The following is a 26,425-nucleotide window of genomic DNA, read 5'->3' as shown; positions in this document are numbered from 1 at the left end:
AAAGTGACCAAAATAACACACAATCGACAAGTTACTTTCATTTTATTTCGTATGGAGTTTAATGCATAACATATTTTGACCAAGCCTTTGGATAATGATTAATCTCACATGTTAGAAAATTATTTTTTACATTTAAAAAGCCTCTATTGCAAGCTTAGAAATATAAGTGGTTTTTGGTTTGTAAATATAGCATTCTATACATATGACACAACGGGGTCCGTTTGCCTTTAAATACAAGGAAATGGTATTTAATAACACAAATGTGTGTATGTCATCTCTCACCGACTACCTCATGGTGTATTTACAATAGTAATGGAATTTGTATGAATAACTGACATTAACATAGTACGCTATGACCACGCTGATTAAGATGGTTATGTCTACCGCATCAATTAAGTGCCAATTTTACACATTGCTCAACACAATCTGAAAGTTAGGATTGGTAGAAGTGTCTGACAAAGGATGTGCATTGTTTGGTCAGAAAATAAGCTGTTTCAGAGAGTAACGTCCACCGGTTTAAATCAGGTATTCCCTTATGAAAAAAAGGATCACAGTTTACTTCAGCAACGTCTATGAACTAAACAAATTAGTTTAGATCTTATTTGACTCTAAAAAACAAAACAAAAAAATCGATCACTAAACGTTACGACTCACTGATTCATGATGAAGGAGCTTCTAGTTACCGTGCAATAGGAGCCTCTTTCAAAGCCCTACCCACTGCTCTTGTGCAACACAAAACGTTTTGCAAGTTAAATCCCAGAGAGAGAAATAGAGATCCTGGGATAATGGGTTGACAGGCCTTTGTACAATATAGAAAAGAAGCAATAATAATCTCTTCATTCACATAAGACTTTGAAATGCACCGCAATATCACAAAAAAAAAACATCCACGGACATAGAGGTTCTATACAAATGCCAATATAAGCAGCAGCAGCAGCAACAACGTCTTCCTGTGAAGGGTACGACACCTTGTGGAGAAACGGGGGTACTGACTCAATAACAAATGACCGACATGCCAACCGTCCAAGCGAATCGTGTCTATCTTAAAGAACACCTACATAAGGGGTTAACAGAAGGAACACATTCGCATTGAGGGTTGTTGCGTTTTTTGTTGGAACCCTGAATTAATATTTCCTTCAAAATCTCCTTCCCGTTGAATTCAGGATGTGAGAGAAGAGCACGGTGCAGACACAAGTTACACCACAATGGGAGGAGCAAATGGGGAGCCTGGTAGCGCTGGTTCAACATTCATATATTTGTTGCAAAGCATTGGTAAGCACATAATTTCATTCGATTTCCTTAATTGGGCTTTATATATATTTTTTTTTCTTTAAAGTAAGGATTATGGTTTCAGGAGACACTTAGCAACATTCATGAGGGCATTGTGGTGCGTGTCTGTGTAATACAAAACATTAAATTTGTTCTCCGGAAAAAAAAAAAAAAAAAGACTTCTAAATTAAATGTAGTATCAGAGTGACAAATCAAATATATGAAGCAGTTCAAGTTGTTCTTACATGGGCCAGGCCCTTAGTGATAAACAAGGGCTGAGAAGCAGACTCGTGTTACGTCACCAGCGTGCAGTGTGAAATGCAAGTAGTATTGTTCACATTTTACCCACTTGCCAGTATGTGTAACACTAGTACGTATAAACAGACATTCAAACACTGGCAGAGCTAGCTTTTAATGCTATTTCGATTTTTAAAAAGGGGCATTCAAGTACAAGAGCCACGTAGGGAGTTGTAGTAATGTAGTAATGTATTGGTTTGCTTGTATAAATTATAATGAGCGTTTGTTGACCGGCTGGTAATAAAAAAAATACAAAAATCGGAAAAGTCACTCGTGGACAAACGTGGGGGTGAAAGGGGGTTTCTTTTTTTTCCACGAGAACTACCAAAACGCTTCCTCGGCTGCTGAACCGAGGTGGGGACACACGAGACCGTCACCCGCTGGCGCCAGGTCGACCCGCCCGCCTCCTTATTTAATCTGACGCCTCCCGCCCCCCCCCCCCCCCCCTCCCACTCAGCCGCCAGACCTCAGCTATACCCGGACACCACGGTGAACACGTAGAACGTTTCTGAGGAAGACAAACGACAAAAACGACAACACCGCTCCCAAACCCAAGTTGGGAACGGTGAGAACAATCTCTTCATGGGAGCAGAGTCAACATCCGTGTTCCCCTCCCCGCTGTCACGCTCTGGTGCCCGCCGCGCCACTCAGAGCTGTGCGCCGCTCCCGGCCGGGGGCAGAGGAGGGGGAGGAGGAGGAGGAGGAGGAAGAAGGGAGGGGGGGGGGGAGGCGGGAGGGCGTTAGAGAGGAGGTGGGCCCCCTCCTCCTCAGGAGAGTTCAGACTTGCTGAGGGCGATGGCCAGCTCCAGATCCTCTTGCTCCTGCTGGGTGAGCCGGGCGAGACGTGCCTTCTCCTCCCGCTCGCTCTCTCGCTTCGCCCACTCGATCATGTCGTCCTCCGTCGGGTACTGCTTCGGGTGCACAAGAGCCACGCGCACACGCACACACACACACACACACACACACACACACACACACACACACGCAGAACAACAGACATGTGCGTATGCCGCGAGAGCACAAGACACAACAGGTGGACAGAAGCAGAGACATGTCTATAAGCTATTGCATGACACAAACAAAGCTCCAACTTACTTTATGTTGTAAACACATGTCTAAGAGTAATCCATTCTATGATGACATTGATACAACCCTTGTGTAGATATTGTGGAGGCCACTCAATATATTTGCAATACATTTAACCGTAGTTGTATCAAGCTTCAAGGCTTTGATAATAATTAATCACAGGCGGGGCGGGGGGGGGGGGGCTAAGCCATGCTTATTGAAAAGGTTTTTAATTCAAAGTGCTAACTTTTAAAGAGTTCCTTAACATGTGTGGGCAATAAAAATAAAAGAGCATAAACAATTAGAAAGCAAAAGCAAAAATAAGGAAAAGCAAAGCAGTGGGAAAAATCCAATCCTGTTTAGCGCCTAGAAGACTGGCGACGTCTATGACTCATGGTCACCCCTAGACACAGGGGCCCGGGGCCGGGGCATTACTATGCAGACACGTTGACACACACACACACACACACACACACACACACACACACACACACACTCATGCACTACATTTTCTGAAGCACACACTTAAAGAACGGGGGGGCCAATCGCAACAACCCGTCTACCCTCACCCTCGCAACAGCAGAAATGTAATGCTCGAGAAGCAGGCAGTATAATGTCTTCAACGTGCAACAAGACTCGGCGCATGCATGACCAGGAAATACACGGTGATTGGGTAGAAAAGGAGAATAGAAGGGGTGATGTTCCGGACAGCGGTATTTGTGATCACGTGATCATCATTCAGTGTAGAGAATGTTTCCGTGATACTCTCCAAACACCCTTCACAAACAGAAATGCATCCCATCTAAATGTGAAACTACAGTTCATGTAGACTTCGCTGTATTTCAACTTTGTTTTGTTTAATTCAAAAAGGGATGTGTTCTATTAAAAAAGGATGTATTCTATTAAAAAAGGATCTGAAGAATGGAGTGATCCGTGTGAGGGACAACACTGTGATAGACATGCCACAGATGCACACAGAAGCCAGAGGGGTTGCCCTTGATTTAACTCTTTATTTATGGTAGTTGACAAGGGAGCCAGAGACAGAGAGAGAGTACAGGGAACATAGGCAGCCAGCCCCTACAGAGCTGACCCTACCATGAGATGAGACATGAACACATGAATGAAAAGATGCGTGAGTGAACAGCCGGTGGGGGTGTGGTGGGGAGGAGAAGGGAAAATATGAAACAAAACTAAACTAAAACAGAGATTCCGAGATGGTGGAAGCGGTGGTACTGCTGAGGAAGTCACTGGGAGTCGCAGCCAATCAAAACACAGGGCAAAGTTAGTGCGTGCAGAGGTTAAAGGTCACGTCGTTTAGCAAAACATGCGAACCGAAGGTGGGGAGCTGTCCCTAGCTAGCTTGCTGGTACACAACACTGATTATGCCACTTCTCCCCAAAACTATTGAGGAAAACACAATATGGCATACACCAACCAATAGCTAATTTCACCATCCACTGCCAAGAGATTCAAAAAGGAATTGATATATATAGGCTTCATCAGGACCGATTTGTGCACATCAGAGATTATAATTAAATATATAGAGCAGCGATGACCATGTTGTCATGCAATATTTGATATTGTTCAACATTGTTAAGTTATGTTATATATCAGGTAAAGCTCTTACAATCTATGATTGATTAGGAACCCAAGTGCAATTGCAAACACACACAAATGGTAGCAAAATATGTGCAGGAATAAATGTACGCAAGAAAAATCCCATTATTCATGACAACTTACGATATACACAAGCACACGTCGAAAAGCAAAGAAACCCAATAAAAACTATCAAGCTAACTTTGCTTAATAATTATCTTAGGCTCACCTAAGCAGTTAATAAACTCACATTATCAACCTATGTACCAATCAGACTAATTCAAACAAATAAATGAGCTTAATTTTTGGCAGTGGATGGTCATTGACAGAACTCCCTCGTTTTCCTTGGGTGTGGATGGTGGCATTTCGCGGTCTGAATGAATAAAAATAATAACGGAAACAAAACTCAAGCCTCAATCGGTTTGGGGAAGAGTCGACGCTACAGACACTGTGCTGGTGGAGGAGGTGGGAGAGGGGGAGGGGGAGGTGCTCACTTTGTCAAAGCTGGCGAAGCGCTCGGGTTCGCGCGCGGCGTGGCGGTGGGGGGACGACGGGGCGAAGGGGTCCGCCGTGGGGTCCTTGGCAGGGAGGGAGGAGGAGGAGGAGGAGGAGGAGGAGGAGGGGGGGAAGTCCCCGGAGCCCTGGGGGTGGAAGTGCCCTCGGCGGTGGAACGATTCCGAGGACTCGGTCCGCGAGATGGAGGATCTCTTACCTGGGGAGGGAAGGGGGGGGGGGGGGCGGGACAGGAAGTGGGACAGGAAGCGGAGGGGAGAGAGGGCAGAAGATACTCCTTAGCACAGAACAGAGGGAAACACACGATCCACGTGGAGACAGAGATGCAGACGTGTGGAGCTCGACGGCTGTTCGTGTGGTGGGGGTGTTTGGGTCGCCTGCTCACCTGGAGGTGGAGGGGGAGGTCTGGTGGGCGTGCCCGTCTTGGGGGGCAGTGCAGGGGGCACGTCTGAGTTGGTTGGCGCGGCGTCGTCCTGGAAGATGTTCTTGTTGTTGGTACTGAATGCATCTGCACCGTTTGACTAAGAATACAAAAAGTATTGAAACGATTAAGTTTGATATAGTGATCAAATCATGGAATTTGTCTGAATTCAGAAAAAAAATAAGAATATGTAATTGTGATGATGAAAATAGTGGACAAGAAAATTACCTTTGCCAAGGCGCTAAAATCAGCGAAACCCCCACCAAAGGATTCGCTACCAAACACTGCAGCGAAGGGATCTGTAAGACACATTCAGGCAGAAGAGTGGGTACCACTGAAAACCACTTGGTTTAGACGTTAACCACTGCAGTGACACATTCCCCCACAGGGTGGCGCCCCAGCGAAACTCGTACCTGGGTCCGAGCCAGAGCCACTCACTGCTGTACCTCCAGGAGCGAAGGGATCGTTGGTGGGCGTGGCGTTCTTCTGAGAGGGAAACCGGTACAAAAAAATAATATGAACAGGGTAATGCATCCAAAACAATGTGAAATCCTCATTCCCCAGCTGCATCGTACGAAAACCACTAAATCGAGTTTCGCTCACCGCGGGCAACTCAGCGCCGGGCTGAGAGGAGCAGAAGGGATCCGCGTGGCCGTTGCCTTGGGAACCAAACAGATCCACGCTGCCGGCAGCCGCGGCGGCGGTGCCGAACAGATCGTTGGCCGTGCTGGCGCCGGTGAGGTTAGTGGCGAACGGGTCGGGAGCGGTCGCCGCCGGCGCCGGCGCGCCCGCAGCGTTGTTCAGCGCGGCCCCGAACGGGTCGGGCTCCGCCGGCCCCGCCCCGCTGGCGGCGAAGGGGTCCTCGCCGGGCTGGGCGAAGAAGGCGTCCGCGGCGAACGGGTCGCTGCCCTTGAACGGGTCCTCCCCGAACGGATCTGGTGGACGACGCAGAGTTCACCTCCTAGACTCTGTAGAGGCTCGCCCGCTACCCCCCCCCCCCCCACACCGCTGACACACTTATTGTACGGTGCACGTCCTGGCACTTAATAACGGTAGTTAGCACTGTGTAGCATCTTATCCTAGCGATCTTTGTTGTAAACAGGGAATGGGTTAACCTTGGCAGTGCTTGACACTTGGTTCTATGAACATCCTTACTGTACCGACGGCGATGTATTGCTTCTCCTTCTTCTGACAAATGTACTTTTTCGTAAAGTCGCTTTGGATAAAAGCGTCTGCTAACTGCCCTTAATGTGACACAGAGGACCGTTAGGACCCGGGTCTAGCCTGTGCTGAGGGGGTTGTGGCTTGGGAGCCACGCCCCAGGGTCCCGGGTGGAGCTTGCCGTGGGTGCAGCACTCACCCAACACGTCTGCCTTTCCAAACGGGTCGTCCTTGAAGGGATCGTCTACAAAGAGAAAGAAAAACACAAATGGGTATCATCCAATAGGAGGTCGCCGGTATTGGATCCTATATGTAACCTACATGAGGACGAAAGTGACCCTAGAATACTATAATCTCATGAAGGACAATGCGATGTTTGTTAGGTACAAGACCCCCTCTGGGGGAACTAGGGTTGAATGGGGTTCATTGGTTGTCACACTGAAGTCATAATAACGCCAACATTTGAGAGGTGAGGTGTAATACTGGGAGTAGTTTTCGTGGACCCACGGTCTGTGAAGGGGTCCGACTGGAAGAAGCCGAGCTCAGGAGGACTCTGGAGGCCGGGCGGCTTGCCGGTCTGGGCTGGGAGGTTCTGTGCAGGGGAGGACGAGCTGCGTTCTGGGGACTCAGCCGCCTCCTCTGCGCTCTCTGGTCCTGGCGAGGCCACCTGCAGCACAGACCGGTGGTCACTGCACCGCATTACAGCAGAGGACCTCAGAACATGCCCACACCCAAAACACGACTGGGATAAAGTGCGCTTACAGAAGCAGGTAGTACTGTAGTTAAATATTAAGACATAGAAAAGCATGCATTGTCTTTTCCATATATCCACTAATTCTAACTTGGTGCTCAAAGTGTCTCTGCCAACTCCACTGGTAAATGGCACTCAAAGCGCTTTACAATATTGCCTAACATTCACCCATTCATGCAAACATTCACACACCGACGACGGTGTCAACCATGCAAGGCGACAGCCAGCTCGTCGGGAGCAGTCAGGGTGAGGTGTCTTGCTCAGGGACACCTCGACACTCAGCGAGGAGGAGCCGGGGATCAAACTAGCAAACTTCCAGCTACCATCCAACCCGCTCTGCCCCCTGAGCTACGTGCCGCCCACTGGTATCATTCAGTGATCAATGCTACCTGTGCATGGCATTGGACACTTTGTTCCGCCCTACTACTAGTGCTGGGCGGTATACCGGTTCACACCGAATACCGGTGTGTATTTTCGTTATGATATGATTTTTTTAATATACCGCCATACCGGTATTTGATTACACAACGTTTGGAACGCTGCACTGCGCCACTTTCAGACGGGACCCTTTTCAATGTTGCACTTCTAAACACGCATGGTACGACTGCATGCGGCACCACTTACTTGATGTTGTTTTGATTGAAGATCGGCAGGTTGTAGTGGGTGCGGCCGTGAATGAATGAACGTGTGTGTGTGTGTGTGTGTGTGTGTGTGTGTGTGTGTGTGTGTGTGTGTGTGTGTGTGTGTGTGTGTGTGTGTGTGTGTGTGTGTGTGTGTGTGTGTGTGTGTGTGTGTGTGTGTGTGTGGCGAGCGTATGCGATTTGCATGCATCCAAAACGATTCGTTCAAAAGCAAATAAACAAATCAACAGCGTCGCTTATGCGCATCAAATACTTTCTTTTCTTTTCAAAACAGTTATGTTTTTATCCCCGCCATGAAGGCAAGTGTAAACACGAGCAGCATAGCTGTACTTTCAGCACGTATTATTATTATTTTAATTAATCGTTTAGATTAGTAGACTAATCGAAAGACTAGTCGTTTTAAAATAAGTCCTTAGTGGCAGCACCAGTGAACACCTGATTATGCATGAAACAAAAAATACCGTCATATACCGTGAAACCGAAAAATACAGTGATATCAATTTTTGGTCATACTGCCCAGCACTCCCTACAACCAGTAAATCCAACAGTCCTTCCCTCTTGGCAGTATTGGTGGGTTTGGCCTACCACGAGGGGATGCAGGGATACAGGCTGTTCCATGACACAACTGGGCTTTACCTTTGGTGTGGCTGCAGGGGACTCCTCTTTTTCCTCTGTCGCTTCTGGGGACGATTCCACCGTTGGACTACCGTTTCTATTCTCCTGAGGAAATAAACCGGGAAAGATTGGCAACACGGACCAGGACCTCAGTGGGATGGAAAAATCGTTCCATTTCCAAGTCTTGGTAAACAGGACTAGGGCTACAGGGTTAAATCGATGGTCCAACATCTAATGTGTGGGCCAGGGAATTCAAAAGGCTCAAAATCTAAAACACACACACATACACACACACACACAGTCAACAGTTCAGCAGTGATTCTTACCATCATAATGTTGTTGTCCTGGGCCTTAGTGAAAGTGCCAAGGCTGCTGTAGAGGTCTCCAGAAGCCAGGCTGCTGAACAGTTCATCCAAGGGATCCTGCTTTGCCTTCTTCTCTTCCGGAGACTGCGGCCTCTCGGCCTCCGTCTTCTCTGTCCCTTCATCAACCTTCTCCTCCTCCTCCTCCTCAGTCTGTTCTTCTTCCCCCTGCTCCTTCATGGGATGGCTTCTGGCGGGGCTGAACTCCTCCTCCTCCTCCTCCTCCTCCTCTTCCTCTTCATCCTCGTCCTCCTTGAGCTCGTGGAAGGGATGGTCTTCGTCGAGGTAGAGGTCCCCGTGGTGCAGATCCTCCGTCGGGCCTGCCGAGCCGTTGACCAGGATGGGAGAGCTGTCCTCCAGGGCTCGCTTCCAGCTGAGCTGCGCCGTCACAGACCTCTCCTCCACCTGCAGATCCGTCAGCTTCTGCTGCACCTGCGCCGGAGGGAGGGGTGGAGATTAAGAGAAGGAGGCCAGGAGAGAAAGGCAAACAAAACATTTTGGATGAGTTTACATTTTCAAGGATGTTATGTTGGCAGCACAAATATTTCCCCGCATGGTTGGGTCCTCATAGAGCTGCAACACTATAAACTAGTAATAAACTAGTTTAGTATTCTAATAATAAACCAGGGCTACTTAATCATTAAGCAGATGCTTTCATTGAATGCGACTTACAGGGAATTCAGAGTTTGATCAACTCAAACTGAGCCACTCAGTGGTACCAATGAGAAGGAACCAGACCAGACCTGTGTGACCTGCTTGAAGGAGTCCCGGACGGACTCCTGCAGGGGCGTGAGCTGCTCCCGGGCCGCCTGGACCTTCTCCTCCAGCACCCTGGTCTCCTCCTGCAGCTTGAGGAGCTCCTCTCGCGCCTGCACCAGCTCCTCCTCGTACTGGCATATGGTCTGCTCCTGCTCCTCGTGCTCCGACTGCAGGGAGGTGATCTGAGGGAGGGAGACGGGTTCAACAGACTGACATTAACACCGGTCTGGGGATGAAACCATCTCAACCATTTCTCCTGGCTTCACTAAAGCACCAGTTACACTACACTCCCTTCAGCTTCCTCTGTGGGCTGCTCTACTCGAAGATGTACAGATACAGTCTGTTTAAATTAGTGTATGAACGAGGCTGCTACCGGTTTGAGCTAACGCTACCACAGTGCTCATGCTTTTGTTTACGTCCGGGGCATGGGGCGCACGCACGCAAAATGATCTTCAGCAGAATCAGTAATCAAAATCATTTTGGCAAATGACATTTGTTATGAATGTTTAAGGGAAGCCAGGAGCTCTCAAATAATCAAAGCCTCCCAACCATCACATCGAGTCGGTAAGTCTTAAAAAGTTCACAGCAGGTGTGCCTATCCATACGTACTTTTATTGATTTTTGTGCGATAAAAATAAATAAATGGTACTGTACCATGTACGTACGTGAATGTGTGTGTGTGTGTGTGTGTGTGTGTGTGTGTGTGTGTGTGTGTGTGTGTGTGTGTGTGTGTGTGTGTGTGTGTGTGTGTGTGTACCAGCTGGCTCTCTTGGCTGGTCTGCTGGCGGATGTGGGAGAGCTGCCCCTCCAGGGAGCTCTTCTCCTGGTCCAGCTCATCCACCGCCTCCTGGATCCTCTGGCGCTCCGCGTGCAGCTGCTGCAGGGTCAGGCTCTCCCTGGACACCTCGTCCTGCAGCTCCTGGGGGGGAGAGAGGCGAGAGAGGAGGGGGATGAGGACGACCAGGAGGGTGGGAGAGACGATGGGAAACATGAGGTCGGACCAGGGCGATGTGGTCGCTGTGGTCGTAACGTTTGCAGTCATGTTTGTTTTAAATCAACGTGTATGGACTCGCATTAGGACAAAACCGTATAAGGTCCAATCGTCCTTTAATACAAAATGATTTATCATGAGTTCAAGTCTTGATTCCCCCCCCCTGAAAAAGCTGATGGAAGGAATCAACAAGTTAAAGTTGAACTATGATAGTTTGATAGTATATGATATAGATACGACAGTTATCAACAAGAAATGGAAAACTTCTATAGAAAAAAATCTAACTCAATAGTTTTGCTTGGAAAGGGAAAGGAACGGAGAGACGAATGGCTAATAAATGAGCAGGTCCACACAGCAGGGTGCGGCGTGCGTTGTGCTAATGACTGTGGGGACTGATGAATCACCGAGTCAGACAGCTCGGTAAGCACCATCTCCAACTCCCTTAGAAACAACAGTATAAATAGATGAGCATCTAGCCTTGAGGCCATGCCTCCTCCTCCTCCTCTGCACACCTCTCCACACAACATATTGAACTACATCAATCAGAGTCCCCCGAGACGGACAGAAAGCCCTCGCCACCGCTCTGACGTCACACTCCCAGAATCAGACCACTGGCCCTTTAAATCGTCTGCGCCCAAAATAGAGTCCAATCCGTCAGAATCAGAGCAGGCTGGAAGCCAGGGAGATGTTTCTCCATAACAACATCAGCCTCTCTTTATATTCCTGTCTGTCTGTCGGTCTCCCTCTTTGTCTCACCAACCATTATTAACAGTTCCTCAGAGCCTCTGAAGATGTCGCTCTACTACATCATTGACCATAGAGCCTTGTTCGTGATGCTCAAAAGATTCAGTACCACTACTCAGACTTTAGGAATTTTAGAGCATCATTTAAACCAAATTTGTCAAAATCAAGAAATAAAAAAACCTCAATAAAAGCATATCGATTTACCAACTGTATTGATTAGGGTAGCTGACTCACTGAGGCATGTAGGAATAACTTTATACACACACTACATATATGAAAACAAATTTTTCTCACCAACAAAGAAAAATAAGCTGCATTGTCTTTCTGATTATTATCCTGACCCTGTCTATGATTTCACAAATGAGAATTCATTAACGTATTACTTTCCGGTACACAATTTAACACAGGCAACAAATAGTTTCAAAATAAAAGTCAGGGGCGAAGAAGCAGGGAAAGGGAAAGTCTGGCCCTACCTGGACTTCACTGGTGCGATGCTGGATGGTCTCCTCCTTCTCCTTGATCTCCTGCTCCACGCCACTCTTCTCCCTGGAGTTCCAGCACAGGAGACAAGAGTACTTAGCCACCGAGGACAGCGAGGGCAGCAGGCCCAGCCCTTCCAACCCTCCCAGCCCCAACCAGCTGCCCACTGAGCCTTTGCCAGCTGGCTGGACAGCAACCAGCTGCTCCCCCTGGGCTACCATGCTCTGACTGAGGACCCCCAACACCTCAACACTGAGGCACGCCTGCAGCAAAATGACTGGGTAGCAAGTCTGTGTCCAGAGCCAGGGTAGATGTGGAGCGTGTGAGTCTGTGTGTGTGTGCGTGTGTGCGTGTGTGTGTGTGTGTAGGAAGGCGTTGGCTGTGTGTACCAGCCCCACGCTACTAGGAGACTAAGACGTGGGTGTGCAGCACATGTGCAGAGCCTTTGTGAGAGAAAGTGTGCGTGTCCTTGTGCTGGAGCCGAGAGAGGAGCCAGAGACAGATGGCTTCCTTGAGGATGGAAAGAGGAAGTACGGGGAGAGTGAAAGCAGAGTGGGGTGGAGAGAAGGAGAGAAAGAGAGAGAAAGAGAGGGAGTGGGAGGTGGTTGAACATACAGCATCATTTGCTCAGACCACCGCCCCTCTCCTCTCCTCCCAGCCTGTAGGGTCCCAGGAGGGGGAGGGCTAGACGTGGGTTAGGGTCTATTAACCATTTAACAGTTTAACAGTTGCTGTGTTAACAGAAGCTCGTCATACCAGTCATACCATAATTTAATAGATTATATGCTGTAACATTCTCCAATGGATGGGGGAAGGGATGCAGATAGATCATAGATATAAAAAATACATGTGACCAAAGCAGACCTTGGCAAGGCGTTTGAATTCAGAAGGCAGAACAAAGAGCAGACTCTCATTGCAACAAACACGTCAAATCCCATAAAGAAGAAGAGGTGCATTGCAATAAATATTTAAAATCCTTGACACTTTCAGCTCTGCACTGAAACGCCCCTCAACCATGCACAGTTCCTCTCTGGTTAGCTGATATTACAGCTAACTTCGAAGGTAAAAGAAGATGAGGTAAGAATGATGCAGATAGGGATGATCTACTGTGTGGATGATGGGCAGAGTGAGGACGTGCGATGAGTCAGTCGGACCAATGATGAAATGCCCCCTACGACTCAGTAGAGCTACCGAGAACTGACTTCATAAAGCACTTCCCCTGATCATCCAGCATCAGATAGTCAACAACACAATTACAGCATGAAACTGTACATAAAAACAACTTCCAAGTAAGTGGGTTAAGCCTCGAGATTCTATCCCACTGCTTTGTCTAAGGACTTCCAACAAAGCAACTGGAACCAAAATGTCATGACGTTGATATCTTACCCTACGCAATCAGCCCCGTCTGCCTTACACCCCAGGGCAGCTCCACCGCTGGGGCCGTGGCGTTTCCTGGCCTTAAAGCAGCCACAGACAGCCATCATGGTAGCACCATCTTTTGTACTGCTGCTGCCCTTCACACGACTCCCAGCTGATGAGTCTGAAGGCCTCCGCACACCTCAAGGGGAGAGTTCAAGCGGAAGCAGTGCTTGTTTTTTTCCCCCTCGTTTTTCAAACCGGAGGCATACTCCAGGACTCATCCACGTCATTCAATTTGATCAGCGGAAATAAAACAAAACAGAATGTGTCCCAAAAACGTGTCAAAATCACCAGGCTGAGGCGGAACAAATAGACCTCACGTTGAAAAGAAAATGGTTTGCGCTAAGCCGTGCCCTTCAGCATTGGCCAACTTTGGGTTGCATTTTGTAAACGATGACTTTCTCACTTCTCGGTCTCAGTTGTGAGTAATAAGGAAGTAAAAGTTGACTTCCGTTTTGACTCTTTGATGACGACAAAATGTTGATAGAAACGCAAGATTGGTGCAAGTCAGTGTATGTCGTTATCCAACGACAAAATCAGTGCAGGGAACTTCATAAGCATGTGTTTGGGTGCAGTGGATGCTGAGGCTGATGACCCATTGCCAGGGAAGCAACAGATCAATACAGATCTGTGCTAGCAATTTGAATTATTGGTGCTCAAGCTACAACCGTCTTCACGCTTCACCCTCTCTGTTGCTGTCTGCTACAGAAAACCTGATGCCCCAACTGACACACTAACAACTCTCAGTCAGCTTCTGGTCCCATTCATCTGAATTCATCCTCATGGGTGATTTGAACTGGAATATGTTAAACCCCCCTGCTACTGTTACTCAACAATTTAATGCTTTAAAGCTCACTCAACTCATAACTGAAATCACTCGACACAACCCTAGATCTCCCACATCCTCTACACTGATCGACATTATCCTAACCAATAATCCTTCTAGCTACCGTTCTGGGGTCTTCAGCGATAGCCTGGCCGTTGTCCGTTCGGGTTTTTCAGTCAAACGCCCCCCAGTACTCGTATCCAAGCGCTGTGTGAAAAAGCTTGACATGCAGGCCTTTCTCAATGACACTGCTGCCGCAGACTGGGAGAGGCAAAATGTATTCACCTCTATTGAGGATGCTTGGTCCTACTTTAAGAGTACTTTCAGCCTCATTATTAATAAACACGCCCCACTGAAAAGATACCGGATTAAGAATCGCCTGACTCCTTGGTTTTCTCATCACTTGGCTGAGCTTGTTCGTCAAAAAAATTATCTTTGGCGAAAGGCTCGAACCTCTAAGTCTCCAGCTGATTGCCTTACCTTCAGGCAATGCAGGAATAAATCCACCCAGGCCATCAGGTCAGCCAAAATCTCTTACTTCAAGGAGAAGCTGACAACGTGTGGTACTGATGCAAGAAAGTTTTGGACCACAGTCAAGTCCATGGAAAACAAACTCTCTTCTCCAAGCTTACCTGCATCCATGGTTTTTGATAAGGTTGTCATTACCGACAAGTCTCGCATGGTTTCTCTCTTTAATCAATACTTTGTGAACTCCACTCTGGCTTTCACTTCTGCTGACCTTAATAGCGTCCCACCACTCACTTTGCCCCCCCCGCCATCACCACTGGCTTTTCCTTTAAACCATTCTCATTTTCTGAGGTTCGGGATGAACTTTCCCGATTGGACCCAAATAAGTCTGCTGGCTTTGATGGGTTGGACCCAAGTTTTTCAAAGCAGCCGCTCATCTTATGGCTGACCCAATCTCAAGGCTATTCAACCTGTCCATTCATCTCTCCACCTTCCCTTCTGACTGGAAATCAGCTTTGATATTTCCCCTCTTTAAGGGTGGCTCTAGCTCCGACCCCAACTGCTACCGGCCTATCTCCATCTTGCCATGCTTGGCTAAAGTCCTCGAGAAGCTGGTCCTCAAACAACTGGATTCTTTTCTTACCACAAATCATATTCTGTCTGATCTTCAATCTGGGTTTCGTTCTGGCCACAGATGCATCACAGCCACACTTAAGGTCCTTCACGATATCATTATTGACTTGGACAACAAGCAAGCAACAAGCAAGTTTGTATTGCTAGCTTTATAGATCTAGCCAAGGCGTTTGATTCAGTTGATCACAAGACCCTTTTGGGTAGGCTCTCCGGCATTGGTTTATCCCCCACTTGTTGCAACTGGTTTGCCAGTTATCTGACTAACCGGATCCAACAGGTCAAGACAGAGAATAACCTGTCTGAGCCACTTTCCATTAATAAAGGGGTGCCTCAGGGCTCAGTCTTGGGTCCTACCCTCTTTTCCATCTATATTAATGATGTGGCCAAGGCAGCAGGCAGCTCCCGGATCCACCTTTATGCTGATGACACTATCCTGTACGCTTCTGGCCCTTCTCTCTGCTCTGCAGCCTCCACTCTTCAAGACAGTCTCACTTCTATTGAGCACTCCTTTCACAACCTCCACCTTCGGCTCAACTCTAAAAAGACTAAATGCATCCTTTTTGATCACAAAAACAACACCTCCAGCCCCCCCAAGATCCTTTGCGCTGATGACTCCAAACTGGAGTTTGTCAAGTCCTACAAATACCTAGGGCTCTGGCTGGACTCTTCCCTTTCATTCTCTACCCATATTAATAATCTTCAGACTAAAGTGAAAGCCAGATTGGCCTTTCTCTTCCGTAACAAAGCCTCCTTCACACGCTCTGCTAAACTTACGCTTGTAAAAATGACCATCCTGCCCATCCTAGACTATGGTGATATAATCTATAAAATGGCTTCAAAAACAGAGCTTCACAAACTGGACGTTCTACACCATTCGGCTATCCGCTTTGCCAGCAATGCTACTTTTAATACACACCACTGTGAACTTTTCAAACTGGTGGACTGGCCCTCCCTCCAAACCCGCCGACTGCGACACTGGCTCCAGTTTATTTATAAGACAATACTGGGCAAGACCCCGTCTAACCTTTCCTCCCTTCTCCATCTCTCCAGAAGACTTGACTGGAACACCATTCAAGACACCCTCAAACTTACAGCCCTTACATCACCGTCTGCCTTCAAGCAGAAACTTAACAATGTTGTAGTAGACCCCTCCTGCTCCTGTTGTTTCCCCAGTTTCTCACTTGCATACACAATATAACATTGACACATTTTAATTTATTTTCTCCACCCAGACACACTCATCTGCTCGCACACGCACACACACAAACATGCATGCACACACACATCCCTTCATTTTTGTATTTGTTATTTGTACCTGTACTCCTGTTGGGGCCTCTTCACCCGAGACCAGATCAACATTGAAAATAAGAAACTGTTCTTAATTATTTTTATCTGGAAAAATAAAGGTTACAACATGTCCGCCCTGTAGCCAGAACACACAGGTGTGCTGTCTCCACCTTAGGCAGGTTTGTGAGAGCAAGCACAGGGGGTTGGGTGTGCAGGTGTGTCCTGCAGATAAAAAGATAGCCTATATTTGTCGAAACGTGGTCAACCCATTCTGCCAACACCCATCTTCAATCATTTTGTTCAGGGACTTGAGTTTGAGTTTGCCTGACGAGCTTACCGTTGTAGATCCACTATCTCGTTACTGAGGGAGTCCAACTCCTTGATGGCGGAGAAGTCCGCTGCAAGGTTTGCCATATTCTGCTAACAAAGAAAGAGGAAAATATGCATTTCAAAGGGGAAAATGCTTAAATACAACTATCTATATTTATAATATACATCTATCAACACAGAAAAAACATAGTTACAGTTAAAAATGAAGCTTTTCTTGGAAATTAGATTCATTGTATTGGCGACTCATTTGACACATTCATTGTGAAAAACAACAATTTGACGAAACAGCTAGAGGGATGTCTATGACAGAACCACTGACTGTACAACAAGTAAACATTGGGAATCATAGGGGGGGAAGCTAATTAATCTAACACTGTAGATGGAATCAGTCAATACACAACCAAAGATTCCTTCAAAACCTTGCATATACTTTACTTAAGGGTTTGCTTTTTATACCAAACACAAACTATATATTTAAATTTTCCAACAGTGTTGATGAAATAAAATAAATCCAAACTCCAAAAATATACGAGTCAAGACCAAGGTTTTAAAAGAACCAATAGCTTGGAAAGTTACAGTGATTGCATCTCAATACCACAGCCATGTTTCTCTCTCAGTCCTACAGGTTCATGAACAGTGCATTTACCACTGCATGATTATTTTGGAACATTTGGATAGAGACGCAAAAAGGCCACAATCAAAGTAGATTCAGGTTCTCTGTTCAGTTACCTTTATGGTAATTTTGGATCAATGCAGTATCTGAAGACAGTCTAACATAAATTACACAATGCATTAGCGGTTAAGACTAATACATGAAAATGTTCCAGTATGAGTGGAGAATGGGCTCTCTGAGGTATTGAGATGCACCCTCTGTTTCAGCTGGCTTTCACTCACTCAGAGTCCAGGCTAGAGATCCCTAGAGATGTTAAGTGGCCATGCGTGAAAAGCAGTAGCAAACAGTGGTTGCATTTAGAGACAAAGATAACACAGCTGCAAGCTGGAGAAACAAAACAGGCGCAGCACAAGAGCAAAGTAGAGTCAAATAAGAAGGTTTTCAATTCAAAACAATAAAACTCATGGGAATTATGTCTAGCAGAACATAGTGAGGGAAAAAAAGGAAAAAAAGAAGATCAATACATATTGGAGATGTGATGCTAGCAAATGCCAACACAAAATAATAAGCAAAGATTTCAGTTGTCAGCGACAGTCACAGAGAGCCTCAGCAAAAGCTAAAGCAAATTCCCGACTACACTATGTTGACAACGCAGCTGTGATGAACAACAGCTTCTGCCAGAATCATCCTTAATAACATCCTAACACATGAATAGCATTAGAACTATAGCAGTAAGTATCCACGACTCTCTAAATCAGGGGTGCCAAACGTACGGCCCACGGGCCTAATCCGGCCCGCAGTGGAATTTAATCCGGCCCGCCAGATAATATCTAATGTCTATCAGAACTGGCCCGCCGGCATATCGCATCTCGGTGCGGTAACCCTGGCGCATCAACTCTGGCAGCCCGTAATCCCGTACCACCCCCCCCCCCCCCGTCAACAATTCCGCCCGCGGACCCTGTTATAATGTAATGTAATTGGCCCGCCGGTATATCGCATTCCAGCGTTAACGCGTTGACGCGCGTCTTGGCACGGTAACCCTGGCGCGTCAACTCCGGCAGCCCGTAATCCGCGGACCCTGTTATAATGTAATGTCCCCAATTAATGCAATGCAAATGGCCCGCGACTTTGTCCAAGACTTCAATTTTGGCCCATTGTGGAGTTTGAGTTTGACACCCCTGCTCTAAATCAACGACGGCTGCCTTTGTAATGCATTGAAGCACCAGATGAATGAATAGGAAGGAGGCTTCCAGAGCTTCCCCTCACAATGGAGCGGGAGCAGAGGGGGGGGCCTACCTGCTTGATGCTGAGTCTGTCCGAGGGAGGGATCATCTCAGCGGACAGGGTCTGGGGGGGCTCCAGGCCTTTGGTCAGCTTCTGGTTGATGAGATGGAGCGCTAGGGCAAACTGTTCCCTGGTCAGCTTCCCTAGGTCTCCAATGTCACACAACTCCCTGATGACAACACACACACACACACACACACACACACACACACACACACACACACACACACACACACACACACACACACACACACACACACACACACACACACACACACACACACACACACACACACGTGTTATATAACAACAAGTAATGATTTGCACCTCTGGCACATTATCTGACCGTCTGATGGAACAGTGTGCACAGAACAGCACACTGCTAATACTGATGTTTGAGGGCTGCACATAGGTTATATAACTTTATCCAGTGTTAGCTTTCCCGGTGGTCATTCCCATGAGATGCTTAGCGGTGGTTATGTATAAAGTTGGAGATGGTCATGTTCCACCCCAGCTTTGTTTGGTCACGTTCAGGGTGGACAATTTGGGAAAAAGTGATAGATCTGGCCGACACCACTGGAAGAAACTGCAGATTTGCACACACTGTATTGAAGTGTGTGTCAGTACTAGGTTAGGAGTTGGGCTCCACCTAAATCTACTCATATCCACAAGCATGGCAGAAGTAAGGCAATGCGCCCCTGTTTACCAGACGCGTGCTAGCGTAGCGGGGGGCCCCTGCTTACCAGATGCGTGCTAGCGTAGCCAAGGGCCCCTGCTTACCAGATGCGTGCTAGCGTAGCCAAGGGCCCCTGCTTACCAGATGCGTGCTAGCGTAGCCAAGGGCCCCTGCTTACCAAATGCGTGCTAGCGTAGCCGAGGGCAGGCCGGTCTTCAGGAAGATGTCTCGAACCTCCGGCCCAGACACCAGGCCATCCATGTCTCCGTCCGTCTTGCTGAACAGCTCGTCGTACTTGGCCTTGTCTGCAGGGGAGACCACCCACTGGGAGGGGCCCGGGGACACAGAGAGAGGGCTCAGACAGCCATTCCAACACAGCCATATGTCCATCGATAGAATGACAATGTGACAGTTAAAAAGATTTTTACTTTTCTGTTGGATTCAGTTTCCGCTGTGTTTACAACTGCTATTGTACTACACAGGCAATGCAGATGTCCCCCCCCCCCGCCAACAACACTGAATAATTCCTTCACGTGACCATCTCTGTCTGTTCCCTCTTTTGCAAAACACATGGGAGTGGCCCATTGGAAATCATTATTTCAGTGTGATCCCTAAACCCTTTCAAAGCTGGGTCCATGTGTTCTACTCCCTGGTGGGGCAGGGTGGAGCTGCACTCACGGGGGCAGCGGCCGGCGTGGGGGCCGGGGCTGGGGCCGGGACGGGAGTGGGCGCCGGGGCCGGCTTGGGGGCGTGGTGGGCGCTCTTGGCCCCGGAGTGGGCGGAGCGGGCCTCTTTGGTGGAGGGCGGCGACGGCAGCATGGGCATCCCCGGGGGCACCGAGGGTTTTTTCCTCTTGGAGGGGGGTACCAGCGGGGGCGGGAGAGACATGGGCACCGGCTCCCCCTCCAGGGCTCTGTACACCAGATACATGGCCTGTGGGGAGGACACAGAGCAATGGTTAACGTCACTGCCGGTGGGAGCCCGTCTCGGAGGCCTGGCCGTGTTTGTTTTACGTGGGGAAGATGTTCCACTGATGCCCCCAAAGGTTTCATTTATCAGGTTCAAATCTGGCGTTTACAAAAAAGCACTCAAAAGTGGCACCACGAATCCCAATGTAACAGACAGCTCAACGTTTTACAACCTTAATTACCATGTCGTGTCACCTAACCTAACGTTGACCATACTTTAACGATATCACCACAGAGAGGGTAAAACGGGAACAGTCATTTCGTTTTTTCCAATCTTTGTTCCTAAAACTTCCACAGCACCGTTTTGTATCTCACTGTAGTTCCACATAATAAATCATCAACAGTAAATCATCGGGCGGGGGTAACGTAATACAATGTTGTGGACATACTCTACATACAATGCCTATATCAAAATCTGTGACATGTTCCTGAAACTTCGTGGATGTAGTCTATCATGGGGAATACATATTCTACATACATAGCCAAAGCTAGCTGATGACAATGATTAAAAGTGAATAGAGCCACACATAAAGAATGTTGACTATTTCCTACCACAGCAAATTCGTCTCTTTCCAACATTCCATCCCTGTCAATGTCACTGAGCTCCCACACCTTGATAAAAACACAAATAAACACAAAAAACAAGTATAGGTTATTGCTGAATAATATTGAAACATTACGGTCATCTCTCTTAAATGGAATCACTTTTCTCTTTAAAAATCACACAGCTAACTGTTCAGTTTTGTCCGTAACATCAGCCTTTCACGGCATCACTATATTTCAAACAAAGACATGGTGAGCTAAATCTAAAACTCTGGGATCTGTTGCTCTTCCTACCCTGCCCAGGACGTCCACGGGGAGCTTGGAGTTGAGGAGGACCGGCTTGACCTTGTCCCCCGTGAGGTACCCTCCCACGGGGGACAGGCTGTCAAAGATGGTGTCAAACTTCATCTTCTCCTCTGCCTGGAGCACCAGGAACACCAGACACACAGAGGATTAGAGACTTTTGAGTTAAGATTATTGTCGCACTAGAATACCGTAAATCACCGGACGTAAGCCAAATTTTAAATTTTCTTTTTATATTTACACATTTTCAACGTTTTTGCATTCTTACCTTGACAACCCAGGGAATATCCATGGTCCCCCCGCCTGGCAACTGCGGACTGCTTGTGTCATTCTGGGATTGAAAGGAATCAGTCAATGGTCACCGGTCGGGAAGCTAAGATCCAGCTTTCCCTGTTGATCTTCTCTGAACTCTCCCATTGATTTAACTTTTTTTTAATTTTTATCATTTTACTACTTACTTAATTGTGTCTAAATTACCAAAATATTAAGAACAGCAATGATGCTTGCCTTTACTTGAATCCACATTTTAAGTGAACTGAACTCACAAATTTGGGTGGAGGAACAGCCAGATGAAGGCTCTTGAGCGCCACCTCCAGGCCATTCTGGGCACAGGCCACCAACCGCAAGGCAATAAAGAATTGCTGAGAAAAAAAAAAACCAATGACGTAACTTAGCAAACCCCTACAACACAACTGCTGTCTCAACAGATGCTCCGATGATAACAAGTACCTGTTTGTTCAGGCACCCTTTACGTTCAGAGTCTGCCAGGTCCCATACCTACAAAGAAGGGAAAAATAATAATAAAAATACAATTATTATTATTATTATTATCAAAACTAAGGAGAGATAGACAGTAACACCGTATGAAATTCTGTGAACACACAATTGGCAGAAATTACACAGGGAAGCTGCATCATGTCAATAAACAGTACTGGTACTTCCTGCGCCATGCTAGCACTTCCTGTGCAGCACTAGTACTTCCTGTGCCGTATCGGAACATCCTGTGTGCTGCGGCGCGGCGCTCACCTTCCCGAGGACCAGGTCGGCCAGGCCGGATCTCTTTAAGAACAGAGCGGCATCGGCTGCTGCCACGCGCCCGCTGCCAGCCGGGTCGACCTGGAGACAGAACACACACACACACACACACACACACACACACACACACACACACACACACACACACACACACACACACACACACACACACACACACACACACACACACACACACACACACACACACAGCCCAGTTGGGTCACGCAAGACGGACCCAGACACACAAACACAGACCAGGTGAGACACACTTAAGCCAACTACACTCAGAAACAGATGTGCTCTAGGCAAAACCGCTCAACGGCATCGCAGCAGTTGGTCGGCTTTAGGATTAACAGAGGCTAAAGGAGTTGGATTCATGATTTAAGGTAAGGAGAGTCACAGAGTTTTCAGTCTTTTGTCTTTCAGCCTGGAAATCCTTTCTTTTTTTTTTTTTTTTAAAGATGTGACAGCTGTAGTAAGTTATCAAATTGAATGAACTATTGAACAAATTGGTCCAACGTACAATTATTTTTGCTAAAAACAAATCCTTAGATCAGTGGTAATGGTTTGTTAATGGGTTCCAAGTAACCATGTTGGCTAATCGGTCTTGTCCTCGCTCACTAAGTTCCCAGAGAGTTCACTGTGATAGGTTGGGCAGAGACAGAGGGAGAGAGACCATCATTTATTCATAGCCAAGCCTCCCTTATTGGAAACAGAGACTGACTCTGAGTGGAGAGTGATCCCTGCTCGCTGCATCGAGGAGATGGGCTTAGATAACCACTACAAGATTATCCCTGACGTCGCTTTCAAGCAATAGGACCCCAATATCACCCCCACGGTGCTTTCACACTTTCTGTGAGCTATCGCCATTGGCACATTGCCACTGCAAAACATTTGTAAATGTGCTGCATTTATATTGTGGTGTAGAGGGGGCATGGCCAGGCGTGGCTTTGGATGCAAATGTGGAGGTGGAGTGGCTCCATCAGGGGAACAGACGTAGCTTTAGAAGGCGAGTTTGATGAGAAAGTGTGTTGTATACAGTCTACTGATTGTGTTTTGTGCTCTCTCTACTCTCTCTCTCACAGTGAGGTCGGCTCCAGGACAGGTCCTGCACTTCGCAGGAGAGTGCGACCAAGTGGGACGGACCTGTGAACCTATGCTTGGTGACGCGTGTGCTTTAGCGAAGTTTGTGAAACTCGCTGCCCATTCGCTGAATCAAGAGATGTGGAGTAAAGAAGCGTGTGTCCTTCCATAAAACCGGGAAGTAGTGCTGATCGTGCTACATGTACGTTTTCACATCCACATTTCAAGAAAACCAGAATAAGCAGGAGAAGGAATATTCCATGTTGTGTATACATGGTGTATTAGTGAGCCATCTTTAAACAGGTCATAACTTGTATTTACACACACAAGGACTGGATGTGGGATGACAATATTGAGGTGTTACTAGAGTGACCTCGAAAGGTTAAGTGGATGCAGAGATGCATTCACTTTATATTTTCTCCAGACAGGGGTTTAAATGACTGTGCTTGAATCGAAACAATAAATCCACAAGCCACAGGCTGTGTAGAGAGACTATTTCTCACCTGCCGGTAGTATTTGTCATAGACAGGATTTCCACTGGAGAGCTGTAAGGAAAGAAAAACAGTATCAATTAATTTCAGTTTACTACAGACCAAGCATACATTGGTGATATAAACAAAATGCTGCTGCTGCTACTACCATTATTATTGGGCAGTGGGCATGAGTTTAAATATGAAACACTTTTAGGTGTAAATATGGGCCTACTTGAGATGCTTTGCATTGCTCACAGATCTGGCATAAGCAGTAATGATCAGCAGGTGTCTGTTCTATTGCTGGCCAAGCACATCTTACAGTTTGTGCCAAAGACAGCTTCAAAATGCCTACAAATGGCTACAGGTGGCTGATCAGTAACAGATTAAAGAAGACAAAAACCTGGCTGGATTCCATTTATATGAACAGTTGATTTCCTCTCCATGCCATCAAATGTACATCGCCAGATAAACATAAACGGGCCCACTTCTGAACTCTGTTGATTTAGAAAGCCTACGGTTTGTTAGGTGAGAGCTAAAGTGACAGCCACCATAAGAGGATAGTAAACAGTTGCCACTCCCACTGTTATAGTTTGAAAGGGGAAAAGCAAATAAAATCTCCCAGGGTAAGAGAATGCAACACAACCAATTCCACAAAAACAAGTTTTAGTTTCTCTGCTTCCATAATGTGTGATCTTATACCCGCCTACACATTGTCTGGTTTCACACGGTCAGCAGACCGTGTGAGACAGCTTTGATATGTCATTTCCTCATAATTTCCTTTTCCATCCATTTTGGGACATTGCTTCAGTCTTTTAAGGGGAAGGCTTTTTGAAAAGAGGCAACATTTATTAGATGTTTTCATATGTACTACACTCACTCTGAGCATTTATAGGCACACTGAGTAAAGCAAGGCCAGGACGCACCTTCTGTGTATTTAGTCTGTGACGCAAATTATCAGAGGATAATCGATCAGGACTCTGCGTCATAACCCTCCCTTATCTCCAATAAACCGTAAAAGTTGCTGAACACTAAAAATTTCAGACAGACGCAAAAGTGAAAAAAACAAAATAATACAATTTACAGAGCTATCAGCAAAACATATCGCACAATCAGCTATGCCAATGGACATTCTATAACATGACAGTTCAACTCCCACACACACCCATGTATTTTCTCTGGCCCATGTCACTTTTTCTACAGTAGACAATGGTGTGCCTGGAGCTGTTGGCTGCCACAACACTGTGGTTATTGTACGGTCAACTCTTAAATTGCGTAGCACAGTAAAACATCATTTATTACAAGCTGGCTTTCAGACATTGGCAGCCAATAGATACGCATCTCTAAAACAGTGAAAACAGAGAATGTTCCAGGCTGCTCAGCTGTATACTACCATTTAATCCAGGTTATATTCTAGCAATAACTACAAACAGGCAGCTATAATGGTCCTATAGTATAATGGTAGCTTGAAAAACCATGACATGAGAGAGAGGGTCTTTGACACAAACTTAGAAAAGGTTATTCTATTATTATAAATTGTAAAAAGGGAAAACCTCAAAGCTAGTGACGTTCTGGTTCCAGACTGTAAAGTCAGGATAGTAAAAGCTTCTACACAAATCAGCATTTTCCCTGACTAAGTGTTGATATTATTAATTATATAGAACCTGTTAGAAAGACATACGCCATATAACTTTAGGAAAACATCTGTAACTCACTAAAAGTATGCTGTTAGGATGTGTGTACTACACTGACTCATTCAACGTCCCAAGATACCACAGCGAATATAGACTAATGCTTCCAATGTCATGGACACTGACAACAGCACAACCATACATGACCACTCCATGATCGCTCCATTATTGGACTGTTTGTGATACATAATCTCCCAGATAAATAAGAACAAGCAACAGCGATGGCCCTCTTGATAAAGGCAGTGTTGATCCCGACATGTTATCTCAAAGCAGACAGCAATAATAATGGCTCTAGCAAAAGCAATGTTGACAGAGGAGAAACAACAAAAGACATGGGGAGCACGTTAAAACGCTCGCCAGGGCTGTAATAAGCAGCATTGTTACAAAACACCCTGTAGTCCATTCTCAATGGCGTCCTAGCCACATTGGTTCAGCATTAATTCAAAAAGACAACTCTGAAACAGACCTATACTGCAGACTAACTAGCAGTCGGCTAGCAAGCTAGCGCGCTAGCTACGCCCTTACGCAGTCCCCGACGAGAGCAGAGAAACTTTCCTCAGTCATATAGCAGGAGACAACTTCCCAAAAGAGGGCGAAACATCGCAATGCACCCGCGATTTAACACGTACGGGGGGACTAGCATGGTGGAAATGATTTAAACGAATACACACATCAACAAAAACATCTGTAGCCATTACATGTGTTTAAAACAGTGTGTTACCTGAGTAAGAGACAGAGTGGCAGCCATAGTTTCAATTCCCACTGCTTTCATTCCGCAGCGTCGTTACTATAGACCTATAGGGGGCGCTATAAACCCATAGGGACGTTATGCGAGAGAAACAAGGCAAGTGAGGATGACAGAAGAATCGCGTAATTTCGTCTACCTCGAATGCAGACACATCTTCGTGGACATGTTCCTGCAATGTTGTTTGTTCAAATAATATTTTCACTAGAATTACACAATGCTGAAAAATTATATCATTCATTACTAACAGTGTATCATCATGTCATATGCATATGATTTTCTAAACTAAAGAACACGTCTAAAACATTTTTGGGGTAATGCTTGCACAAATGTAGGCCTACTTATACCGATGATTAGTATAAATGATTAATCAGGGCATTTGCCTG

At 46.6% G+C, this 26,425-nt stretch overlaps 1 protein-coding gene across 4 annotated transcripts; it reads right to left on the bottom strand.

The window, feature by feature from the left end:
- Positions 1–26: 26 nt before the first annotated feature.
- eps15 (epidermal growth factor receptor pathway substrate 15) lies at positions 27–26,066 on the bottom strand (the record flags this gene model as incomplete). Of its 4 annotated transcripts, none has more annotated exons than XM_084472777.1 (25): positions 27–2,477; positions 4,722–4,939; positions 5,126–5,261; positions 5,390–5,460; positions 5,575–5,647; positions 5,765–6,096; positions 6,522–6,566; positions 6,830–6,989; positions 8,351–8,434; positions 8,656–9,123; positions 9,435–9,632; positions 10,208–10,369; positions 11,659–11,731; positions 16,636–16,718; positions 18,538–18,694; positions 19,380–19,525; positions 19,880–20,134; positions 20,722–20,781; positions 21,007–21,132; positions 21,284–21,346; positions 21,561–21,656; positions 21,745–21,792; positions 22,042–22,131; positions 23,637–23,678; positions 26,016–26,066. In XM_084472777.1, the coding sequence occupies 25 exons, from the start codon at positions 26,064–26,066 to the stop codon at positions 2,334–2,336; spliced, it is 3,381 nt and encodes a 1,126-aa protein (XP_084328903.1). In that variant the 3' UTR covers positions 27–2,333. The 4 variants fall into 4 exon arrangements, with proteins under 4 accessions (XP_084328903.1, XP_084328904.1, XP_084328905.1 ...); XM_084472778.1 differs by having other exon boundaries at positions 27–2,474; XM_084472779.1 differs by having other exon boundaries at positions 16,636–16,715.
- Between the last annotated feature and the right edge of the window lie 359 nt (positions 26,067–26,425).

Source organism: Micromesistius poutassou (assembly GCF_964030765.1).
Source record: "Micromesistius poutassou genome assembly, chromosome: 9".
NCBI classification, from domain to species: domain Eukaryota; kingdom Metazoa; phylum Chordata; class Actinopteri; order Gadiformes; family Gadidae; genus Micromesistius; species Micromesistius poutassou.
Note: the sequence above shows the minus strand (reverse complement) of the source record. Positions and strands in the feature narration are given on the sequence as shown.